Below are 21468 nucleotides of genomic sequence, written 5' to 3'. Positions count from 1 at the left end.
CTTAGTGAATTGAGGCCTTGACACATGCATTGAAGTATGGCAGAGCTAAAATCTTTGAACTATTGACCCTTTTCATCTCTTTCCTGCTCTCAAGCCATTTACTGACAGGAAAGTGTTTTAAGGCTGTAATTACTTATCAGTGAGGGTCACACTAAAGTCCAACCTGGTCCCGACCCGGACAGAAACTGTCACTTGCATACCTGATGTTTAACTCTTTCAGGCAGAGAAAGATAAAAGAAACACAGCCTAGTGATTTGTGTGCTTGGCACTGTGTACACATGTCTATCTCATTATGTCACATGTCACCTCGGTTTTCTTTTAAGAGAGACATACTTGGTGGCCGGCTCTCCAGCCATTTCAATAACATACACCGTATGGCTATAACCAGAATAATGTGGAACATATCCATATAGCAGATTAAACTTATCAGGAATGATCCAGCCAGTGTCATTGATTGGAAGATCAGTCTGTATATTGTGTGATATCAGCGGCAGGTCACATGACAGGCGGTGACGTCCGGCTTGATGTTATTACAAGTGATAAGCTGTGGATGGAGCAGCGCTGAGGATCAGCTTTTAGAAGAACAACAGGAAACTTTCGATAAGCCTCATCCTCCTACTCGCCTGCAGGTCAGAAATGTTCCTGCATCTATTTGGGGCACTCCAGGCTGTGGTGACATGGAAGCCACGTATGAAAACTAGCATGGGGTGACATGGAAGCCACACAGGACTATTAGCCTGCTGTGGTATGGAAGGCCAGTGAGACACTCCACCATAAGGTGACATGGAAGCCATGTGGGACATCTCAGGTTAGGATGACATGGAAGCCACGTGGGACAACTCATGCTAGGATGACATGGAAGCCACGTGGGACATTTTCAGGCTGAGGTGACATGGAAGCCACGTGGGACATCTCAGGCTGGTGCGATATGGAAGACACGTGGTACATTTTCAGGCTGAGGTGACATGGAAGCCACGTGGGACATCTCAGGCTGGTTCGATATGGAAGACACGTGGTACATTTTCAGGCTGGGGTGACATGCTGTAGATGTGATATACTTAGGCCCGGTTCACACTTGCGGTGGCCCTCCGGAATCGCCGTGCCGGAGCCGCACCGCCTGCAGAACGGACGGAACGGACGCACGGCATAGCAATTAAAGCCTATGCGTCCGTTCACATGGGTCCGTTCTGCAGAACCGGAGCCGGACCGGAGCCGGACCGGATCCGGACTCCGGCCTCCGTTCCAACATGCGCTATTTTTTCCTCCGGCTCCTCCGGCAGCCGTATCCGGGGCGGAGCCGGACTGCACCATCCGGCCAATACACACCAATGGGAACCGGAGGCCGCACAACACACTGGCTGAGAAATCCGGATGTTCTACCCCACTTCCTATGCGGATTATTGCGGCGATATTGGATGGGGACACATGGGGAAGCATTTTGGAGTGGAGCAGCACAGCTGGATCCGGATCCGGAGATGTTGGCAGCATGTCGCAGGTGGAGGTGAGTGCTAAGCAGCAGAGGGCCTGATTCCACAGGTCCCCCTTCTGCTGACCTCCCAGACCCCAACTTTTTTTTTGTTTTTTTAGGTACTTTTGCCAAACGGATCCGGATTGCATCCTGATGACCACCTGATGCAACCTGACCGGATCCGGATCGGATCCGGATCAGAACCGTACGGTTCCGATCCGGATCCGGTCCGGATCCGGTCAGGTTATCCGGTCCGTTTGGCACACAACCGCTAATGTGAACCGGGCCTAAGACTTTGCTAAGGCCTTCGACACTGTTCCCCACAAAAGTCTGGTGCAAAAGATGAGGATGCAAGGACTGGGGAAGAGTCTGTGTGCTTGGATAGGGAACTGGCTAATGGACAGAAAACAAAGAGTTGTGGTCAATGGATCATACTCAAAATGGGAGACTGTTAGCAGTGGGGTCCCACAGGGGTCTGTACTGGGTCCAGTGCTCTTCAATTTATTTATTAATGACCTAGTGGATACAGTAGTGAGCAATGTTGCTATTTTTGCAGATGATACAAAATTGTGCAGAATCATCAACTCTAAGGAAGATAGTGTTATATTGCAACAGGATCTGGATAGGATGGCTATATGGGCACATACATGGCAGATGAAATTCAATGTTGACAAATGTAAAGTCATGCATTTTGGTCGTACCAATGGTCTAACACCATACAAAATAAATGGGATACAGTTGGGGACATCAAACTTGGAGAAGGACTTAGGAGTACTCATCGACAACAAGTTAAATAATCGTACTCAATGCCAAGCCGCTGCAGCTAAAGCTAACAAAATTTTGGGATGCATTAAAAGGGAAATAAAAACTCGAGATGCTAGCATAATATTGCCCCTGTTTAACTCTCTAGTAAGGCCACATCTGGAATATGGAATTCAGTTCTGGGCACCACATTACAAAAAAGATATTGCAGTTTTAGAGCAGGTGCAGAGACGAGCAACAAAATTGATACGTGGGATGGAAGGTCTCACTTACCAAGAAAGGTTAGATAAACTGGGTTTATTTAGTCTAGAGAAAAGACGCCTTAGAGGAGATCTAATTAACATGTATAAATACATCAGAGGGCAATATAATAGCTTGGCGGATGAGCTTTTTGTCCCTAGGCCTTCTCAAAGGACTAGAGGACATGATCTGCGCATGGAGGAAAAACGTTTTAGCCATTTATTTAGGAAAGGGTTCTTTACAGTAAGAGTGATTAAGATGTGGAATGCATTGCCACAGGAAGTCGTTATGGCAAACTCTATACCTGCATTTAAAGGGGGCTTAGATGCTTTCCTTGCGTTGAATGACATCCATGGCTACAATTACTAGGTAATGCCAATGATGTTGATCCAGGGATTTTATCTGATTGCCATCTGGAGTCGGGAAGGAATTTTTACCTTGTAAGGGTTTTTTCGCCTTCCTCTGGATCAACAGGGATATGTGAGGGAGCAGGCTGGAGTTGTACTTTGTACTGGTTGAACTTGATGGACGTATGTCTTTTTTCAACCAAAGTAACTATGTAACTATGTAACTATGGAAGCCACATGGGACATCTCAGCAGGGGCAAACGCAGGATTTTTAAGGGGGGGGTTCCTGAAAGATCCAGAAGCACTTATGTCCCCAAGTGCTTCTGAATACAGGTGGCTCCATACTGCCCATGCACAAAAGTGCACTGGCGTATTACGGAGCTGCCTATCTTTGGAAGTACTCAAGGACACGAGTGTTTCTGAGGGCTTCTGGTAGCAGCAAATGTGAACGGGGTACAGCGCTGGAACAACTCCCCAAGAGAGGAACGGGAGATAGACTTAGTTTGGACAATTCAATCAGTGGAATATGCTACATAGTGTCACATAGCGCAAGCGATACCCATATGATGCAGGGATATATGCATCTGCAGAAGATGGCGGCGCTATATAAATACTAAATAATAATATTTTGCCTCACCAGGATTGCACTTTTATTTAGCTTTCCTGTATGACAAGAACACACAGCCAGCTCTAGGGGAAGAGGGAAACAAAGGTGAATGAGGGAGGGCTGGTGCACACCAAGAGTGCTTCTGAGCGTTTTTCAAATCAACAGTGATTTGAAAAGCGCTTGGCTAATGTTACCCTATGTGGGTGTTCCCACAGCAGCGTTGTGATTTTTTCAAAATCGCAGGTATACTGCATGTAGCATGTTTTTGAGCAATTCATTCAAAAATCGCTCTGAAAATCACTTCACAAAATCATACTCACAAATTGCTAGCGATTGCTATTGTCATTTTGGCGTGCACTAGCCCAGAGAGAGGAGTGGAGAAATTGAGAATAGCCTGAGATGGAGCAGAGAACTTATCTGTATTGCAGTCCCACATCACACAGGCTACTTGCCTGTAATCGGACTCCTGTCCCTGTCAGTCTCTCACACAAGTCAGAAAGAAGCCCTCCTGGAGTCTAGGGACTGTCAAAAACTTTTCAGCTTGTTAAACACCTTACCCACACATGCAGTCATTATAACAATGGGGAGAGACCAGACAGATGTTTGCCCACAGACCCTGAGTCCAGGCAAGCTCTGCATCATGCTGTGTATATTTACCAGCTTGCCTGTACTCTAATTTCATCATGTCTGACACTTCTGTGCTGTGGAGAGTCCAGGACTCCATAATCAACATTCTCTCACTGCAGGCTGCATCTTCTTGTGAGGGAAGCTGGGCTGCCTCTCTCATTCTATTAGCTGGAGGGAAGCACCAGAAGTAAGAAGGGAGGGAGAATGAGGCTGTTTATATTATGCAGGCTTCCCTGGCTGAATACACAGCTCAGTGCAGGGGGGAGGTTCCAGACACCCGGAATAGCCCCCTGAGTTCGCCAGTGCTCAGGCTGGTGCGATATGGAAGCCACATGGGACATTTTCAGGCTGGGGTGACATGGAAGCAAGCCATGTAGGACATCTCAGGCTAGGATGACATGGAAGCCACGTGGGATATTTTCAGGCTGGTGCGATATGGAAGCCACATGGGACATCTCAGGCTGGGGTGACATGGAAGGCACGTGGGACATCTCAGGCTGATGCGATATGGAAGCCACATGGGACATTTTCAGGCTGGTGCGATATGGAAGCCACATGGGACATCTCAGGCTGATGCGATATGGAAGCCACATGGGACATTTTCAGGCTAGGGTGACATGGAAGCCACATGGGACATTTTCAGGCTGGGGAGACATGGAAGGCACGTGGGACATCTCAGGCTGGTGCAATATGGAAGCCATGTGGTACATTTTCAGGCTGGTGCGATATGGAAGCCACATGGGACATCTCAGGCTGGGTGGCATTGAAGCCACATGGGACATCTCAGGCTGGTGCGATATGGAAGCCACATGGGACATCTCAGGCTGGGGTGGCATTGAAGCCACATGGGACATCTCAGGCTGATGCGATATGGAAGCCACATGGGACATTTTCAGGCTAGGGTGACATGGAAGCCACGTGGGACATCTCATGCTAGGATGACATGGAAGCCACGTGGGACATCTCAGGCTGGTGCGATATGGAGGCCACATGGGACATCTCAGGCTGGGGTGACATAGAAGCCATGTGTGGCATCTTAGGTTGGAGTGACACAGAAGCCATGAAGGGCATCTTAGGTTGGGGTGACAGGGAAACCAAGGGCATCTCAGGCTAGGGTGACATGGAAGCCATGTGGGGCATCTCAGGCTAGGGTGACATGGAAGCCATGTGGGGCATCTCAGGCTAGAGTGACATGAAAGCCATGTGGGGCATCTTAGGTTGGGGTGACACAGAAGCCATGAGGGGCATCTTAGGTTGGGGTGAAAGGGAAGCCAAGGGCATCTCAGGCTAGGGTGACATGGAAGTCGTGTGGGGCATCTCAGGCTAGAGTGACATGGAAGCCATGTGGGGCATCTTAGGTTGGGGTGACACAGAAGCCATGTGAGGCATCTTGGGTGGGGGCAACATGGATGGAAGCCATGTGGGGCATCTCAGGCTAGAGTGACATGGAAGCCATGTGGGACATCTCAGGCTAGAGTGACATGGAAGCCATGTGGGGCATCTTAGGTTGGGGTGACACAGAAGCCATGTGGGACATCTCAGGCTGGGGTGGCATTGAGGCAATGTGGGACACTTCAGGCTGGTTGACAAGGAAGCCATGAGGGGCATCTCAGGCTGAGGTGGCATTGAGGCAATGTGGGACACTTTAGGCTGGTTGACCTGGAAGCCATGCAGGGCATCTTAGGTTGGGGTGACACGGAAGCCATGTGGGAGATCTCAGCCTGGGTGACGTGGATGATGTTCTGATGGGATGGGACAAGGAAAGGGTTAGTGTCAGTGACGATAATCTTGTAAAGATTTTGCCAGCCCTCCCACTAGACAATATACATATACATCAGGGTCTCTAGAACAAAGCCCACCCATTGATAAGAGCGGGTGCCTTCAGCTAAATGCCACTGCCCTGACCCACATGCTGGCAGACTGAACTACGAAAGGAAGGATTGTTCCAACGTCTGGGAATATGGTGATCTTTCCACTAAAGCTCATTTATTAACCTCTCCGCATATTGTTGTACATCAGCCTACATATCCTATATACGTGCTGAGTATAAATACACAGGACATACATGACACCTGAGGGAGAGGCTGGATATAGAGGCATAGGACAGACATGACACTGGAGAGAGAGGATGGAAAAGGGGCATAGGATAGACATGACACTGGAGGGAGAGACTGGATATAGAGGCATAGGACAGACATGACACAGGAGGGAGAGGCTGGGTATAAAGACAGAGGACAGGCATGACACTGGAGGGGAATAGGTGTAGAGACACAGGACAGACATGACACCGGAGGGACAGGCTGGGTATAAAGACAGAGGACAGGCATGACCCTGGAGGGACAGGCTGGATATAAGAACAGAGGACAGACATGACTCTGGAGGGACAGGCTGGATATAGAGACACAGGACAGGCATGACACTGGAGGGGACAGGCTGGGTATAAAGACAGAGGACAGCATCGACCCTGGAGGTACGGCTGAGTAAAAAAACAGAGGACAGACATGACACTGGAGGAATAGGCTGGATATAAGAAAAGAGGACAGACATGACCCTGGACACTGGAGGAATAGGCTGGATATAAGAAAAGAGGAGGACAGACATGACCCTGGAGGGACAGGCTGGATATAGAGACACAGGACAGGCATGACAGACCCTGGAGGGACAGGCTGGATATAGAGACACAGGACAGGCATGACAGACCCTGGAGGGACAGGCTGGATATAGAGACACAGGACAGAGATGACGCTGGAGGGACAGGCTGGATATAGAGACACAGGACAGACATGACGCTGGAGGGACAGGCTAAGTATAAAGACAGAGGAGAGACATGAGACTGGAGGAGACAGGCTGGATATAGTGACACAGGACAGACATGACACTGGAGGAATAGGCTGGATATAAGAAAAGAGGACAGACGTGACCCTGGAGGGACAGGCTGGATATAGAGACACAGGACAGACATGACGCTGGAGGGACAGGCTGGGTATAAAGACAGAGGACAGACATGACTCGGGGAGGGGGGGGATTATGACACGGGTGGGGGATTGCAGGCTGGGCGTAAAGACAGAGGACAGACATGACCCTGGAGGGACAGGCTGGATATAAAGACACAGGATAGGCATGACACTGGAGGGACATGCTGGATATAAAGACACAGGACAGAGATGCCACTGGAGGGACAGGCTGGGCATAAAGACAGAGGACAGGCATGACACTGGAGGGACAGGGTGGACGCAGAGAACAGGGAAAGCCCGGTGGGTGGGTTTGGTGAGTGGCTGGCTAGGCTCCGCCCCCGCACATTCCAGCACAGACAGAACTCTCGGAGTTACAGTGTAGCGGCGGCCGGAGGAGGAGGAGGAAGAGAAATCCCGGCTGGATCAGAAGCTGAAGATGAGGGGGAGAGCTGTGCTGCTGGTCTGTCTGCTGCCCCTGCTGCTGCTGCCGGTGAGTGGTACCCCATACTGCCCTGTACTCCGCTTTGTGCTGATCCCTCCCACTTATACTGTCCACTGCACTTCTGCCCCCCATGCTGCACTCTGTCTGCACTAAATACCCCATGCTGCAGTGCCCACTGCACTACTGATAAACCCATACTTCCCTCTGCACTACTTATAACCCCCTTCCCTACTGCCCGATGCCCTTCTGCAAAGATCACTACCATTACACCGATACTGCCCCCTGCACTGGCTCACTACTGTTACCCCTATACTGCCTCTTGTACTGATCACTACTGTTACTGATACTGTACTGTACCTGCACTGGCTCACTACTGTTACCCCTATACTGTCCCCTGCACTGGCTCACTACTGTTGGACCTATACTGTCCCCTGCACTAATCATTACTGTCACTCCTATTCTGTCTCCTGAACTGACCACTACTGTTACCCCCTATACTGTCCCCTGCACTGATCACTACTGTCACGCCTATTCTGTCTCCTGCACTGACCAGTACTGTCACTCCTATTCTGTCTCCTGCACTGATCACTACTGTCACTCCTATTCTGTCTCCTGCACTGATCACTACTGTTAACCCTATACTGTCCCTACACTGATCACTACTGTTAGCCCTATACTGTCCCTACACTGATCACTACTGTTAGCCCTATACTGTCCCTTGCACTGATCACTACTGTTACCACCTATACTGTTCCCTGCACTGATCACTATGGTTACTCCTACACCTTCCCCTGCACTGATCACTACTGTTAGCCCTATACTGTCCCCTACACTGTTCACTACTGTTACCCTTATACTGTCCCCTACACTGTTCACTACTGTTACCCTTATACTGTCCCGTACACTGATCACTACTGTTACCCTTATACTGTCCCCTACACTGATCACTACTGTTACCCTTATACTGTCCCCTACACTGATCACTACTGTTATCCCTATACTGTCCCCTACACTGATCACTACTGTTACCCTTATACTGTCCCCTACACTGATCACTACTGTTAACCCTATACTGTCCCTTGCACTGATCACTACTGTTACCACCTTTATTGTTCCCTGCACTGATCACTATGGTTACTCCTACACCTTCCCCTGCACTGACCACTACTGTTACCCCTATACTGTCTTCTGCACTGACCACTACTGTTACCCTTATACTGTCCCCTGCACTGATCACTACTGTTACCCCTATACTGTCCCCTGCACTGACCATTACTGTTATCCCTATACTGTCCCCTACATTGATCACTACTGTTACCCGTATACTGTCCCCTACACTGATCACTACTGTTAACCCTATACTGTCCCTTGCACTGATCACTACTGTTACCACCTATACTGTTCCCTGCACTGATCACTATGGTTATTCCTACACCTTCCCCTGCACTGATCACTACTGTTACCCCTATACTGTCCCCTGCACTGATCACTACTGTTACCCAGTGTCCCCTGCACTGATCACTACTGTTACCCCTATACTGTCCCCTGCACTGACCACTACTGTTACCCCTATACTGTCCCCTGCACTGATCACTACTGTTACCCCTATACTGTCCCCTGCACTGACCACTACTGTTACCCCTATACTGTCCCCTGCACTGACCACTACTGTTACCCCTATACTGTCCCCTGCACTGACCACTACTGTTACCCGTATACTGTCCCCTGCACTGACCACTACTGTTACCCCTGTACTGTCCCCTGCACTGATCACTACTGTTACCCCTGACACTGGTATCCACCAACCATGTATATTTCTAGAATGACTCCATATTGTGCTTGTTATATGTAGATGTATGGAAGGGATGTACAGTATATAGTGATGTATGGTCTCTATATTGTTCTGTATTGTATTTGGTCATATACAGATGTATGCAGGGAGGGTGTATAGTCATGTATGGTGTCTTTATTGTATATGGTCATATATAGTAGTATATGGACTCTATATTGTATATGTAGAGGATGTATAAAGTGATGTGTGACCTCCGTGTTGCACATGGTCATATATTGTGGCCCCCATATTGTATGTCATAAATCGATGAATATAGTAATGTATGGTCTCTATATAGTGTATGGTCATATATATCAGCATAGAGGGGGTGTATATAGTGATGTATGGTCTTTCTATTATTTATGGTCATATATAGATGTGTATATAGTAATGTATGGCCTCTATATTGTGTATGGTCATATATAGATGTGTATATAGTAATGTATGGCCTCTATATTGTGTATGGTCATATATAGATGTGTATATAGTAATATATGGCCTCTATATTGTGTATGGTCATATATAGATGTGTATATAGTAATGTATGGCCTCTATATTGTGTATGGTCATATATAGATGTATTGAGGGGCTGTATATAGTGATGTATGGCCTCTATATTGTGCATGTACAATATGGAGGCTGCTATATATGACCATGTCATATATCGATGTATGGGAGGATTTATTTGGTAATGTGTGGTCGCTATATGGTTCTGTATTGTATATGGTTATATATAGATATATGGAGGGGATCTTTATAGTGGTGTATGGTCTCTATATTGTATAGGGTCATATATAGCAGTATGGAGGGAATGTATATAGGGTTGTATGGTTGCTTGCTATATTGTATATGGCCATACATAGTGATCTGTGGTCTCTATATTGTATATGGTCATATATAGCAGTATAGAGGGGTTGTATATAGTGATGTATTGCACATGGTCCTGTACAGTGTCCTCTGTATTATAGCCAGCCACACATGAGAGTCTGGAAGGGGTATTGGTAGTCACAGATAAATGTATAGAGAGGTTGTACACAATGCAGCCTCCATGTTTGTTTCCTGTGATGCGGGGCATCTGCACACGTCTGTTACACGCATGCTCGTATGTTGTTGTACGTATTATAAATAGTGGTGTGTTATTGTATCCGGACAGTTATTCTCGGCTGCGGAGCCACCTTGTCTTCTGTCCTCCTCCCCCCACATGGTGTCATATGAGGGACTCTGTGACACAGCTGACATCGTCTTCTACTAAATCCCCCCGAACGTCCCTTCATCACCCTTGTGTACTGAAAAGCATGTCTGCAGGAAGGGTTCTCTACTGTAAGGGCTGGGCAAAGACACGGGAGTATTGACAGCGCAGACAGACCAAGCTTTGTGGTTATCCTGGATGGGCAGACTGTAAAGAGTTTTTCCTTCTTATTGTAGAGTCATTTTTGCCCGCAAATCCCTTCTGAGGATGCTGAAGGCTTCTTTACATTCTTTGGTTGCATTGGATAAGCATAGCAGGCACGATTTATTCTAGATGTGTATCTGGCAAAGTATTCCTTGTGTGTGTTTCATAGTATAGGCTATCCTGCAATCCCTGCAGACTGGTGGGCGCACCAGCAGAGCAAAGACTGGTGGACGCAGCAGCAGCAGTGCAGCAGAGACTGGAGGGTGCAGCAGTGCAGAGACTGGAGGGCGCAGCAGTGCACATAATGGAGGGTGCAGCAGCAGCGCAGAGACTGGTGGACGCAACAGCAGCGCAAAGACTGGTGGACGCAGCAGCAGCTGTGCAGCAGAGACTGGAGGGTGCAGCAGCGCAGAGACTGGAGGGCGCAGCAGTGCACATAATGGAGGGTGCAGCAGCAGCGCAGAGACTGGTGGACGCAGCAGCAGCGCAAAGACTGGTGGACGCAGCAGCACAAAGACTGGGGGGCGCACCAGCAGCAGCGCAGAGACTAGTGGATGCAGCAGCAGCGCAGAGACTGGGGGGGCACAGCAGCAGTGCGGAGACTGGGGGGGCACAGCAGCAGCGCAGAGACTGGTGGGCACAGCAGCGCAAAGACTGGTGGGCACAGCAGTAGCAGCGCAGAGACTGGAGGGCGCAGTAGCAGCGTCAAGACTGATGGGCTCAGCAGCAGCGCAGAGATTGGTGAGCGTAGCAGTGCAGAGATTGGTGGGCGTAACAGTAGCAGCAGCGCTGAGTCGGGACGGGGGGCACAGCAGCAGCGCAGTGACTGGGGAGCGAAGCCGTAACAGCACTGGGACTGGGGGGCGCAAATGATTCTTTTCAGGACAAGCAGTGATATCCCCTTTGGCTGCTGCTACTCCCTCCAGTGCAGTTGGCAAGGCCTCCTGTGACAACAGCTCTGCTCAGTAATTTGACACAGGAGCTTGCACTCACGCCTGGAGGTGAGGAGAGAATTTGGCCTGTTTGCTCAGTGACTCAGTGAAGGGAATTCCTGTGGATTCCTCCACTCACAGCGGACGATTGTCTATTTATCTATGAGGCGATATTTCCACATAGCGGTGAAATATTCCGGCCTGAGAATGACTGAGCAGAGTATAAATAGCTGAGTGTGGATTCCAGGGACGAGCATGCTTGGGGACGGGTGTGTGTGTGTGTGTGTGTATATATATATATATATATATATATATATATATATATATATATATATATATATATATATATATACAGTATATATATGTCACTGTGTCACCTGTCCAGGTATACAGGTCACCAGGCACATGACCCATACCGAGATGGGGCTGCTCCTGTCCTGTGGCCACTAGGCCTTGTCTGCAGCATGGATCAGCCTGTCTCCCTCTGGAGCTTACAGTCTCTAGGAAGCGAGCTGGAGGTCACGTGACTTCTGCCTAGGCTGTTGGTCACATGGGAAGACACTAGTAGGGTTGATAAATGATATGCAAATACTTCCAAGTTTATTCAAATTTATGCAGCTTGAAATTTGACCAATCAATTTAAACCGGGGTGAGACTTTATTGGTCCATTTTCAAGCTGCATATGTTTTTATAAAAATTTACATACATTTGCATGAACTTAGAAGTATTTGATCATCCCTAGTCGCTAGGTGCGCAGTCATGGCGTGAAGGGAGGGGGAGATTTTATTACTAACATAATTCTGCAATGCTGACGGTCGTTTCATCTGGTGGGTGGGAACATTCACAAGTCACATGACTCTACCCTATAGGATTTTCATGGAGCAGCATCATACAGTATCTTGGCATGTAACGTCCATACAGGATGAGCAGGGAGCGCGAGCCCTTGTTATTCCTGGTTGGATAGAGTCGAGCTGTGAATTAGGATTACTCATCTGACTATTGTGAAGTATTAATAGTTGTTGTGCTGCTCATTTCCTCACCGCCGCTTTCCCCTTGTCAACGTATAATAATAGAAAGTCCGTCCGCCAGTGCTTGTTGTGTGACAGGCAGACGGCGAGACGGGTGCCGAAAATATTGTTCCACTCATAGCCCTGCATTGTCTATATATCATGTGATATAATAGTCTGGCTTGTCTATAAATCATGTGAAATAATAGTTTGCAATGTCTCTATATGGGACGGGCGTAATAATAGTCTGCATTGTGTATAGGGGACGGGTGTAATAGTAGGCTGGATTGTCTATATGGGACAGGTGTAATAATAGTCTGGATTGTCTATATGGGACGGGTGTGATAATAGTCTGCATTGTTCATATACAGTATATAGGATGGGTGTAATAGTAGACTGGATTGTCTATATGGGACGGGTGAAATAATAGGCTGGATTGTCTATATGGGACGGGTGTAATAATAGTCTGGATTGTCTATATGGGTCGGGTGTAATAATAGTCTGGATTGTCTATATGGGACGGGTGTAATAATAGTCTGGATTGTCTATATGGGACAGGTGTAATAATAGTCTGCATTGTTCATATACAGTATATGGGACGGGTGTAATAATAGTCTGCATTGTCTATATGGCACGGGTATAATAATAGTCTGTATTGTCTATATGGGACAGGTGTAAAAATAGTTTGGATATCCTGTATGGGACGGGTGTAATAATAGCCTGCATTGTCTATATGGGATAGGTATAATAATTGTCTAGACTGTCTATATAGACAGGTGTAATTATAGCCTGCATTGTCTATATGGGACAGGTGTGATAATAGCCTGCATTGTCTATATGCGATTTGATTAATAACAGTCTGGACTGTCTTTATGGGAAAGGTGTAATAATTGTCTGCATTGTCCAAACGGGACGGGTGTAATAATGGTCTGGATTGTCTATATGGGACAGGCAATAATAATAGTCCAGTGTTCTCCCTAGAATGTTTTTCCATCCGGGTGGCATGAAATAGTTGCTGGGTGGCATGAAAAAGTAGCCGGGTGGGGCAATATGAGAGAATGCTGGGCTGGTGCTTCTTTGCACAACTCTGCTTATAGCATAGGAGGAGGCGAGCCGATGATAGCTGGGTGCTCACCAAAACTAGCCGGGTGGAGCACCCGGCTAAAAGAGCCTGGGGAGAACACTGTAGTCTGCATTGTCTATATGAAACGGGTGTAATAACAGTCTGGATTGTCTATATGGGACAGTTGTAATAATAGTCTGCACTGACTATACAGGACAGGTGTCATAATAGTCTGCATTGTCTATATGGGACGGATGTAATAATAGTCTGGGTTGTCTATATGGGATGGGTGTAATAATGGTCTGAATTGTCTATATGGGACAGTTGTAAAATAGTCTGGATTGTTTACATGGAACAAGAATGGGCCTTACTATGCTTAGGCACTGATGGAATCAGTGGGCAGTGTTTCCCTGTGGCCTCCTGCCATCAAGTCTCCCGTCAGTGGATTATTGGTCCCTGAAGCCTCCTCAGTTAAGCCTCCCATCAGTGGACAGTGGGTTCCTGTGGCCTCCTCTGTCAGGCCTCCCATCAGTGAACAGTGGGTCTCTGAGGCCTCCTCCACCAGTTCTCCAATCTGTGGTTACTGATGTTGAGCCGGTACATGATGTTGGTGGCTTGAGAATGCTGCATGCGATAAGGAAACGTGGTTGGATTGTGAAGAGCTGCATTTGTACGCTGTAGGCCTTTCTGTTCCGTCACTCGACATATATAAGGAAGCGGTTGTTCTCGAGTTATTAGCCCTTATATTATGATGGTAGCTGTCATCTTCTCCAGCTGGCCCTGGGGGCTTGTAAATTGTCTTCTAACTTGTTTATCAACCCAGGCTGGAGACGGTTAACAAATTGGAGCAGATTGTAGCGCTGCTGGCGTCTTCTCCAGCTGAGGGCGGCCAGAGAGGTTTGGATGCCTTCAGGACATTGTGTGAGTTTATTTGTAAACCTAAAACAGAGGCCTCAGTGTTGTGTATGGTTTGTGGTGTATTTTTTAAGGTACATCTCTGCTGTTGTGTAACAGAAAAGGCCACCAGGTGTTCAGTGCCTCTAAATAAACCAGTAGATGCGAGGACTAGTGCACACCTAGCGGTTTTGGTAGCGCTTTCAAAAACGCTGCCGCTTCTGAAAACGCTTGGCTAATGTATCTCTATGGGATGGTGCACACCAGCGGTTTGAGGTTTTTATCTAACCGCAAACGTGGCTCCTGCAGCATTTTTGCAGTTTGCAGAAGCGTTTCTGCCTCAATATAAAGTATAGGAAAAGCTCAAACCGCTCTGGAAAACGCTACATCAGAGCTGTTTTCCAGGCGTTTGTTACAGTAGCTATTCAGTAACAGCTTTACTGTAACAATATATGAAATCTGCTACACAAACGCTCCAAAAACGCTAGGCATGTGTAGAAAACCTCTCTAAGGCCCAGTGCACACCGAGCGGTTTTTGGAGCGATCCGCCGGCCGCATCCGCCTCTAAAAACGCTTGTCTAATGTATTGCAATGGGATGGTGCACACCGGCGGTTTGCGGTTTTTGCCAAGCCGCAAACGCGCCTCCTGCTGCGCGTTTGCGGTTTTCGGAAGCGTTTCGTCCTCAATGTAAAGTATAGGAAAAACGCAAACCGCTCTGAAAAACGCTAGTTCAAAGCGGTTTGCCAGGCATTTTTGTTACAGTAGCTGTTCAGTAACAGCTTTTACTGTAACAATATGTGTAATCTGCTACACAAAAACGCACGCAAAACCGCTAGGTATGTTTAGAAAACCTCTCTAAACATACCTAGAATCGCTCTGAAATCAGCTCCCAAAACCGCTAGCGTATTGCGGATCTGCTAGCGGTTTTGGTGTGCACTGGGCCTAAATACGCCTAGAATGGCTCTGAAAATCTGCTTCAAAAACCTCTAGCGTTTTGCAAATCTGCTAGAGGTTTTTGGTGTGCATTGTGCACTGGGCCGGAGGCTGGGTGCACACATAGCAGAAACGCTATCGTTGTGGAAAACGCTGCGTTTTTGCCTGTAATGAAAGTCTATGGTCCGCAGGAAAAATAACACATGTAAAAATGCATGCGCTTTCAAAAACACTGGTTTTGTTGCCTATTATGCAGGAACACTGCCAAAACGCACATAATGAAAGTCAATGGTAATGCAATGGTATGCATTTTTCACACGTTTTCCATGCGTTTTTTTAATATGCGGTTTTTCTAAAAAAAAATGTATTTTTTTTTTTGCGATATTTTCACTTCTTGCAATGGAAATGTAAAAACGCACGGAAAACGCATACAAAACGTATGAGCTATTATTATTGATTTACAGTATATAGCGCCAGCATCTTCCGTGAGTTTTGTATATGCGAACCGCAAACGCATTAAAACGCATGAAAAACACATCGCAGATGCACCAAAAACACAGTAAAACTGCTAAATAAAAGCCCACAAAACTAACATAAACCAAGACATAAAACGCAGCCTTTTACGCTATGTCATATGTGAACCCAGCCCGGGATACTGCAATGACTGCTTTGGGTTCTTCTAGCCCAGGCATGGGCAAACTTGGCCGTGAGGCTGTTAAGGAATTACAAGTCCCACAATGCATTTGCCTTTATGAGTCATGACTGTGGCTGTCAGACTCCTGCAATGCATTGTGGGACTTGTAGTTCCTCAACAGCTGGAGGGCCAAGGTTGCCCATGCCTGTTCTAGCTCCTATAGAAGAAAAATGCCCCCAAAATGTGATGTGCAGGAGCTGCTTTCATCAGCCAGGCAGGAGAGTGGACAAGGCTCTTGGCCACTGCTCGGTCCTGGAAGAGATGTAATGCTAGGTACACACCATACAATTTTCTGGCGGATTTACCTGCCAGATCAATGGTTTCCAGCATGTCCAATCTGAATTTCGATCAACTTTTCGTTTTTCCGAACGTTTTTCCAATCTACATCCATAGAAGTGAATGGAAATTGATCGGAAAATCGATCCGAAACACGATTTGAAAAGTGAAAAATCGATCGAAATTCAGATTGGACATGTTGGAAATATTCGATCTGGCAGGTAAATCTGCCAGAAAATTGTATGGTGTGTACCTAGCATTAGATTCAGGTTCCTGGGCATGCGTAGCACTGTGCCTGGTGCAGCCTGGTGTGATCCTGCTGTGCTATGGATCTAGCACCAGTTTCTGGCATGGTTGGATGGGGCCTTGGCTGAGGCAGGTAATGATTGTCATGACAGGTCCCCTTTTAATAAGTGGAGCAAGTGGTAAAATCTATGTTCAGAAGAGCAGTTTTCACAGCAGAGGCACCTAGAAGTATAGTACAGGGTGGTGCATGAGAAACTGGCTCTGTTGCCGGCCATGAAAGCACATTTACAAGCAGACGCCAGCTGGTCCCTGTGCACATCTTTCTCTATATGTGCTGTGTGTGTCCTCTCTGGCTTTATTGAAGTCTGTGTCACCTGCATTTGCTGACGTGTGCTGCCTGTATACACGGGCTTGTGGCAGGAAAGACGGGACAGTATTTCGTGCACCACCCTGTAGATGCCACTAAACAAACCAGTTTGTGTTTTTGGAGACCTTTTGCTCATTGCATTGCATGGGACATTGGCCTCCTGTTTGTGGCAATGGCTGATCAGCATCACTGCCTCTGTGCTGATCCACAACTAAAGAGATGGATCTCAGTTGTGTAGCTGAGGTCAGGTAAGTGGCCAGCCAGAGGTCCTTCATGACCTCTCCTGTTCTCACCTCTCAGGAGGAATGTGTAATTAGGTAAAGAGATGGAGCTTGGTCGTGTAGCTAAGGTCAGGTAAGTAGCCAGCCGGAGGTCCTTTGTGACCTCTTGTCATCACAGCTCAGGAGGACTGCGTAATTATGTAGTTGGAACTCAGTTGTGTAGCTGAGGTCCGGTAAGTGGCCAGCCAGTGGTCATTCATGATCCCTCCTGTCCACACAGCTCAGGCGGAATGTTTAATTAGGTTAAGAGATGGATCTCAGTTGTGTAGCTGACGTCCGGTAAGTGGCCAGCCAGTGGTCATTCATGACCCCTCCTGTCCACACAGCTCAGGCGGAATGTTTAATTAGGTTAAGAGATGGATCTCAGTTGCGTAGCTGAGGTCAGGTAAGTGGCCAGCCAGAGGTCCTTCATATCCTCTCCTCTCCTGTCCTCCTCACAGCTCAGAAGGAATGTGTAATGATGTAAAGAGATGGATCTCAGTTGTGTAGCTGAGGTCAGGTAAGTGACCAGCCAGAGGTCTTTCATGACCTCTCCTGTCCTCCCACCTCAGAAGGAATGTGTAATTAGGTAATGGGATTGTAGCTGTAGGTAAATATGGGGGCAGGGAAGGGCCACTGCCTGATGTTAGTAAACAGTTTATCTTGGAATACCTGGCCTGCACAACACATGCTGGACTCCAGACTGAAGTGTGTCCAGATTGTCCATCGTCTGTTACTAACCGCTTGTCTATGGAAATCTCTGGAGTGCATTTTGTGTTGAAGTTACCTGACCCTTAGGGGCAGTTTTTTCACGGGTCTTGCGGTGCGTCGGGGCTTGTGGTGCGTCTAAGCATGTGTTTCGTCCAAGCCCATGTAGTCGCTGGTGGTGAGGCATTCGTCATAGGAGCTGTCTTTGGAAGATGCTGCTTTATTGTCTCCATAAAAGTCTATTTTGGTGGTGGTTTTATGTGCTCAGCAGGGGGGGAAGTGTGCCAGTGGCGCGGGGACATCACGGGGTCACAGGTCAGCTGCTATAACATGACAAAGAACTTCTCTACCTTAGTGTGTGAGGTGTCTGGAGACCCTGATAACATACAGTATAATATGGTACACTGGGTTCCCAGCCTTGATATGTGTACATGATATGGGGGTAATTGTACAGGAGACCCCCCCAGCCTTGACATTACCCCATGATCTGCGGTGCAGTTGTACAGGAGACCCCCAGGCCTAAAAAGGGTACATGATATTGGGTAGCGGTAGTACAGGAGATCCCCAGGTCTGATATGAGTACATGATATGGAGGATGGGTAGTACAGGAGACCCCCAGGCCTGAAACGAGTACATGATATTGGGTAGGGGTAGTACAGGAGAACCCCCCTCTTATGTGTCTCTCTGGCCGGATGGAAATGTGTTGATGTCAGACTTTCCTCTGATTAGCACGGCTTCCTTGCTTTGTCCTGGTGTCGGAGGATATTCCAGGCCCTTGGAGTAATGTCCTGCTGATCTCAATCGCTGGACAAAGGGGGCCGCAGGGGGGCTTAATCTCTCCACAGTGTCCAGGAATAATGCCGGGATTCCAGATTCTTTCTTTTCTGTGCCCTCCCCCAACACTGGTGAGGTGGGCTCTGAGATTCAGGGGTGACCGTACAGGACCCCAGCCACCATCACATGGATACCTGTCACTTGGGCCACACTGGGGGCAGTACTGCGGGAGGGGGGTTGTAAGGTGGGGGAGGCTCCTGTCAGTGATGATTTTTGGCACAATTTTTTAGGTGCTGATATTCTTTTGTGTGCAGACTTAAGGTGGCCATACACTTATAGATTTGCAGCAGATTCCACCATCAGATAGATTTCTGTCAGATGCCTGTCAAGTCGAATCTGACAGGAATCTATCTGATGTGTGCCAACCACACACTAGGAACAGATTTCCAATAGATTTCAGAATTAAATCTATTGGAAATCTATTGAAAATCAATCTAAATGCATTATTGGACCATTATGCTGGGTAAGGTATATTTTTTCGGTCGATTTTCCATGCGATCGATTTCCGATTCGATTCTGTTATCTTTTCTTCTCTACTTTCATTCACTTCTAGGAGAAATCGATCAGAAAACGATCGAAAATAAGATCGGACATGTCGGAAATTATCTATCGAACCATCTATCTAACACAAAATTGTATGGTGTGTACCTAGCATTAGATCCAATGCAACTCTATGGGCCATTGATCTGCTGCCAGCAGCAGATTGACCTAGATTTTCTATCCTGTCATGCTAATACACATGGTACAATTTTGCGTGCGATAGATGGATCTGATGGATAAAATCCGACATGTCCAATATTGCTCCAGATCGTTTCCGTGCTCGATTTCTCATGCTGGCGAATGGAAAAAGATAAGAAAAACAAATGAAGATGAGAGAATCAAGCGCAGAATCGAGTGCGGAAAAATGATCGGGTCACAAAATCGCATGAAAAAACGTAACGTGTGTACCCAGCATCAAATAGATCAAATCGATCGATTTGCTGATTTGAAAGAATCGATTTCTGATCTATAGATTCTATAGAATCGATCGATGGCTGAAATCGACCAGTGTATGGGCCCCTTTAGTTGTACTGGAAACAGTAATTTCACCTGAATAGTTCAGGAAAGTTACTCAGGGATGGGTTGATATATATTGTATACAGTGTGGATAATGTTACAGATAACTGAGACTCTCCTATTCAGTGACATGGAGGAGCACTGGTCACACTGTATTGTGGCATGGGGGAATAGCACGCTTCAGCTTTGCATTACTGCTCCTTTTTTTCATGCACATCAGACTGACTCACACAGGAGGATTCTGCATCTTCTCCTGATGGTTGATAAGAGGATGCCACTGTGCAGTTTTCTCTTATTGGCTGCTGGACATCCCTGATGGTATTACATAATGTATACATCAGCTAATGAGCTACACAACTTCACAGCAGTAAAGCATGCTGGGAGATTCCCCCCGTCACATGACATCCCTCATGACCGATGCAGAGATATTGAGGGGGGGGGGGGGTTACTACTTTTTTTCCCCTCTGTTATAAAGTGTCTATTAACTGGCTGAAAATGTACATGCCTATCTTGGGTTATATCAGAACATGCGGGGCTGCTAAATTGTAGATTATCGATTTTGTGACTGCAGTTCCCTCACAGTGAGAGCCCTGTACACGAATCCGAGAGATGGGTGTTCACTGACTTTCCAGCAATCCCCGCATCTCATCAGATATGACCCAGTCTTGTGTCATCCAATAGCAGGCAATCTTAACTTGGGTACACAAAGTACAATTTTCTGTCAGATTGACCTGATCATTTCCAACTGATCAGATCCCAATCGATTGCATTATCAATCGGGAACAGTTTGGACATCTACACATTATGCAACTTCTTATCAGATTGCCTGTCGATCTGATGGAAAATTGCATCGTGTGTATTAGGCTTTATAAAACCGACAGAGACCACCCAGCCATGCAGATCCTTCTAGATGTGGGGAGAACTGTCAGGCCTGGCTGCAGACGCTCCCCTCTCCAGGTGTGACGCTGGACCTGTCCTTGTCCTTTCTTGGATGTTGGCTTTATGAGGCTGAATGCTAGTGTGTATCGATCAGGGTGCTCCGTTGGTGAGCTGTGGCTCACTAGTTAGGGCAGGTAGATTCTTCACACCTGAGGAAGGGGCCCGTGTCACACTCACCAGTCCTGACTCGTTCTCACATACTACGCTGCCCATTTCTCAGAATTTCCCTCATTGTTGGGCTGTGTGGATTCCACAAGAGGGGGGGCGGGGCTCCAACCTGCCACAGCGCCTCAGAGGCTCACCATCAGATCTGTAACACAGCGCCCTCACACAGGCTCACCATCAGATCTGTAACACAGTGTCTCACGGGCCTTGTCATCAGATCTGTAACACAGCGTCCTCACACAGGCTCACCATCAGATCTGTAACACAGCACCCTCACACAGGCTCACCATCAGATCTGTAACACAGCGCCTCACAGGCTCACCATCAGATCTGCAACACAGCGCCCTCACACAGGCTCACCATCAGATCTGTAACACAGCGCCCTCACACAGGCTCACCATCACATCTGTAACACAGCGCCT

At 47.4% G+C, this 21468-nt stretch overlaps 1 protein-coding gene across 5 annotated transcripts in view; it reads left to right on the top strand.

Moving 5' to 3' along the window:
* The first annotated feature begins 7399 nt into the window (after positions 1–7399).
* Positions 7400–21468, top strand: part of HSPG2 (heparan sulfate proteoglycan 2) — a 277578-nt gene continuing 263509 nt past the window's right edge. For all 5 annotated transcript variants that reach the window (XM_068241592.1, XM_068241590.1, XM_068241589.1 and 2 more), the window contains exon 1: positions 7400–7495. In XM_068241592.1, the coding sequence (XP_068097693.1) occupies positions 7442–7495 (54 nt within the window). In that variant the 5' untranslated portion in view covers positions 7400–7441. The remainder of the gene's footprint in view (positions 7496–21468) is intronic.

This window comes from Hyperolius riggenbachi, chromosome 6, assembly GCF_040937935.1.
Source record: "Hyperolius riggenbachi isolate aHypRig1 chromosome 6, aHypRig1.pri, whole genome shotgun sequence".
NCBI lineage: Eukaryota > Metazoa > Chordata > Amphibia > Anura > Hyperoliidae > Hyperolius > Hyperolius riggenbachi.
Note: the sequence above shows the minus strand (reverse complement) of the source record. Positions and strands in the feature narration are given on the sequence as shown.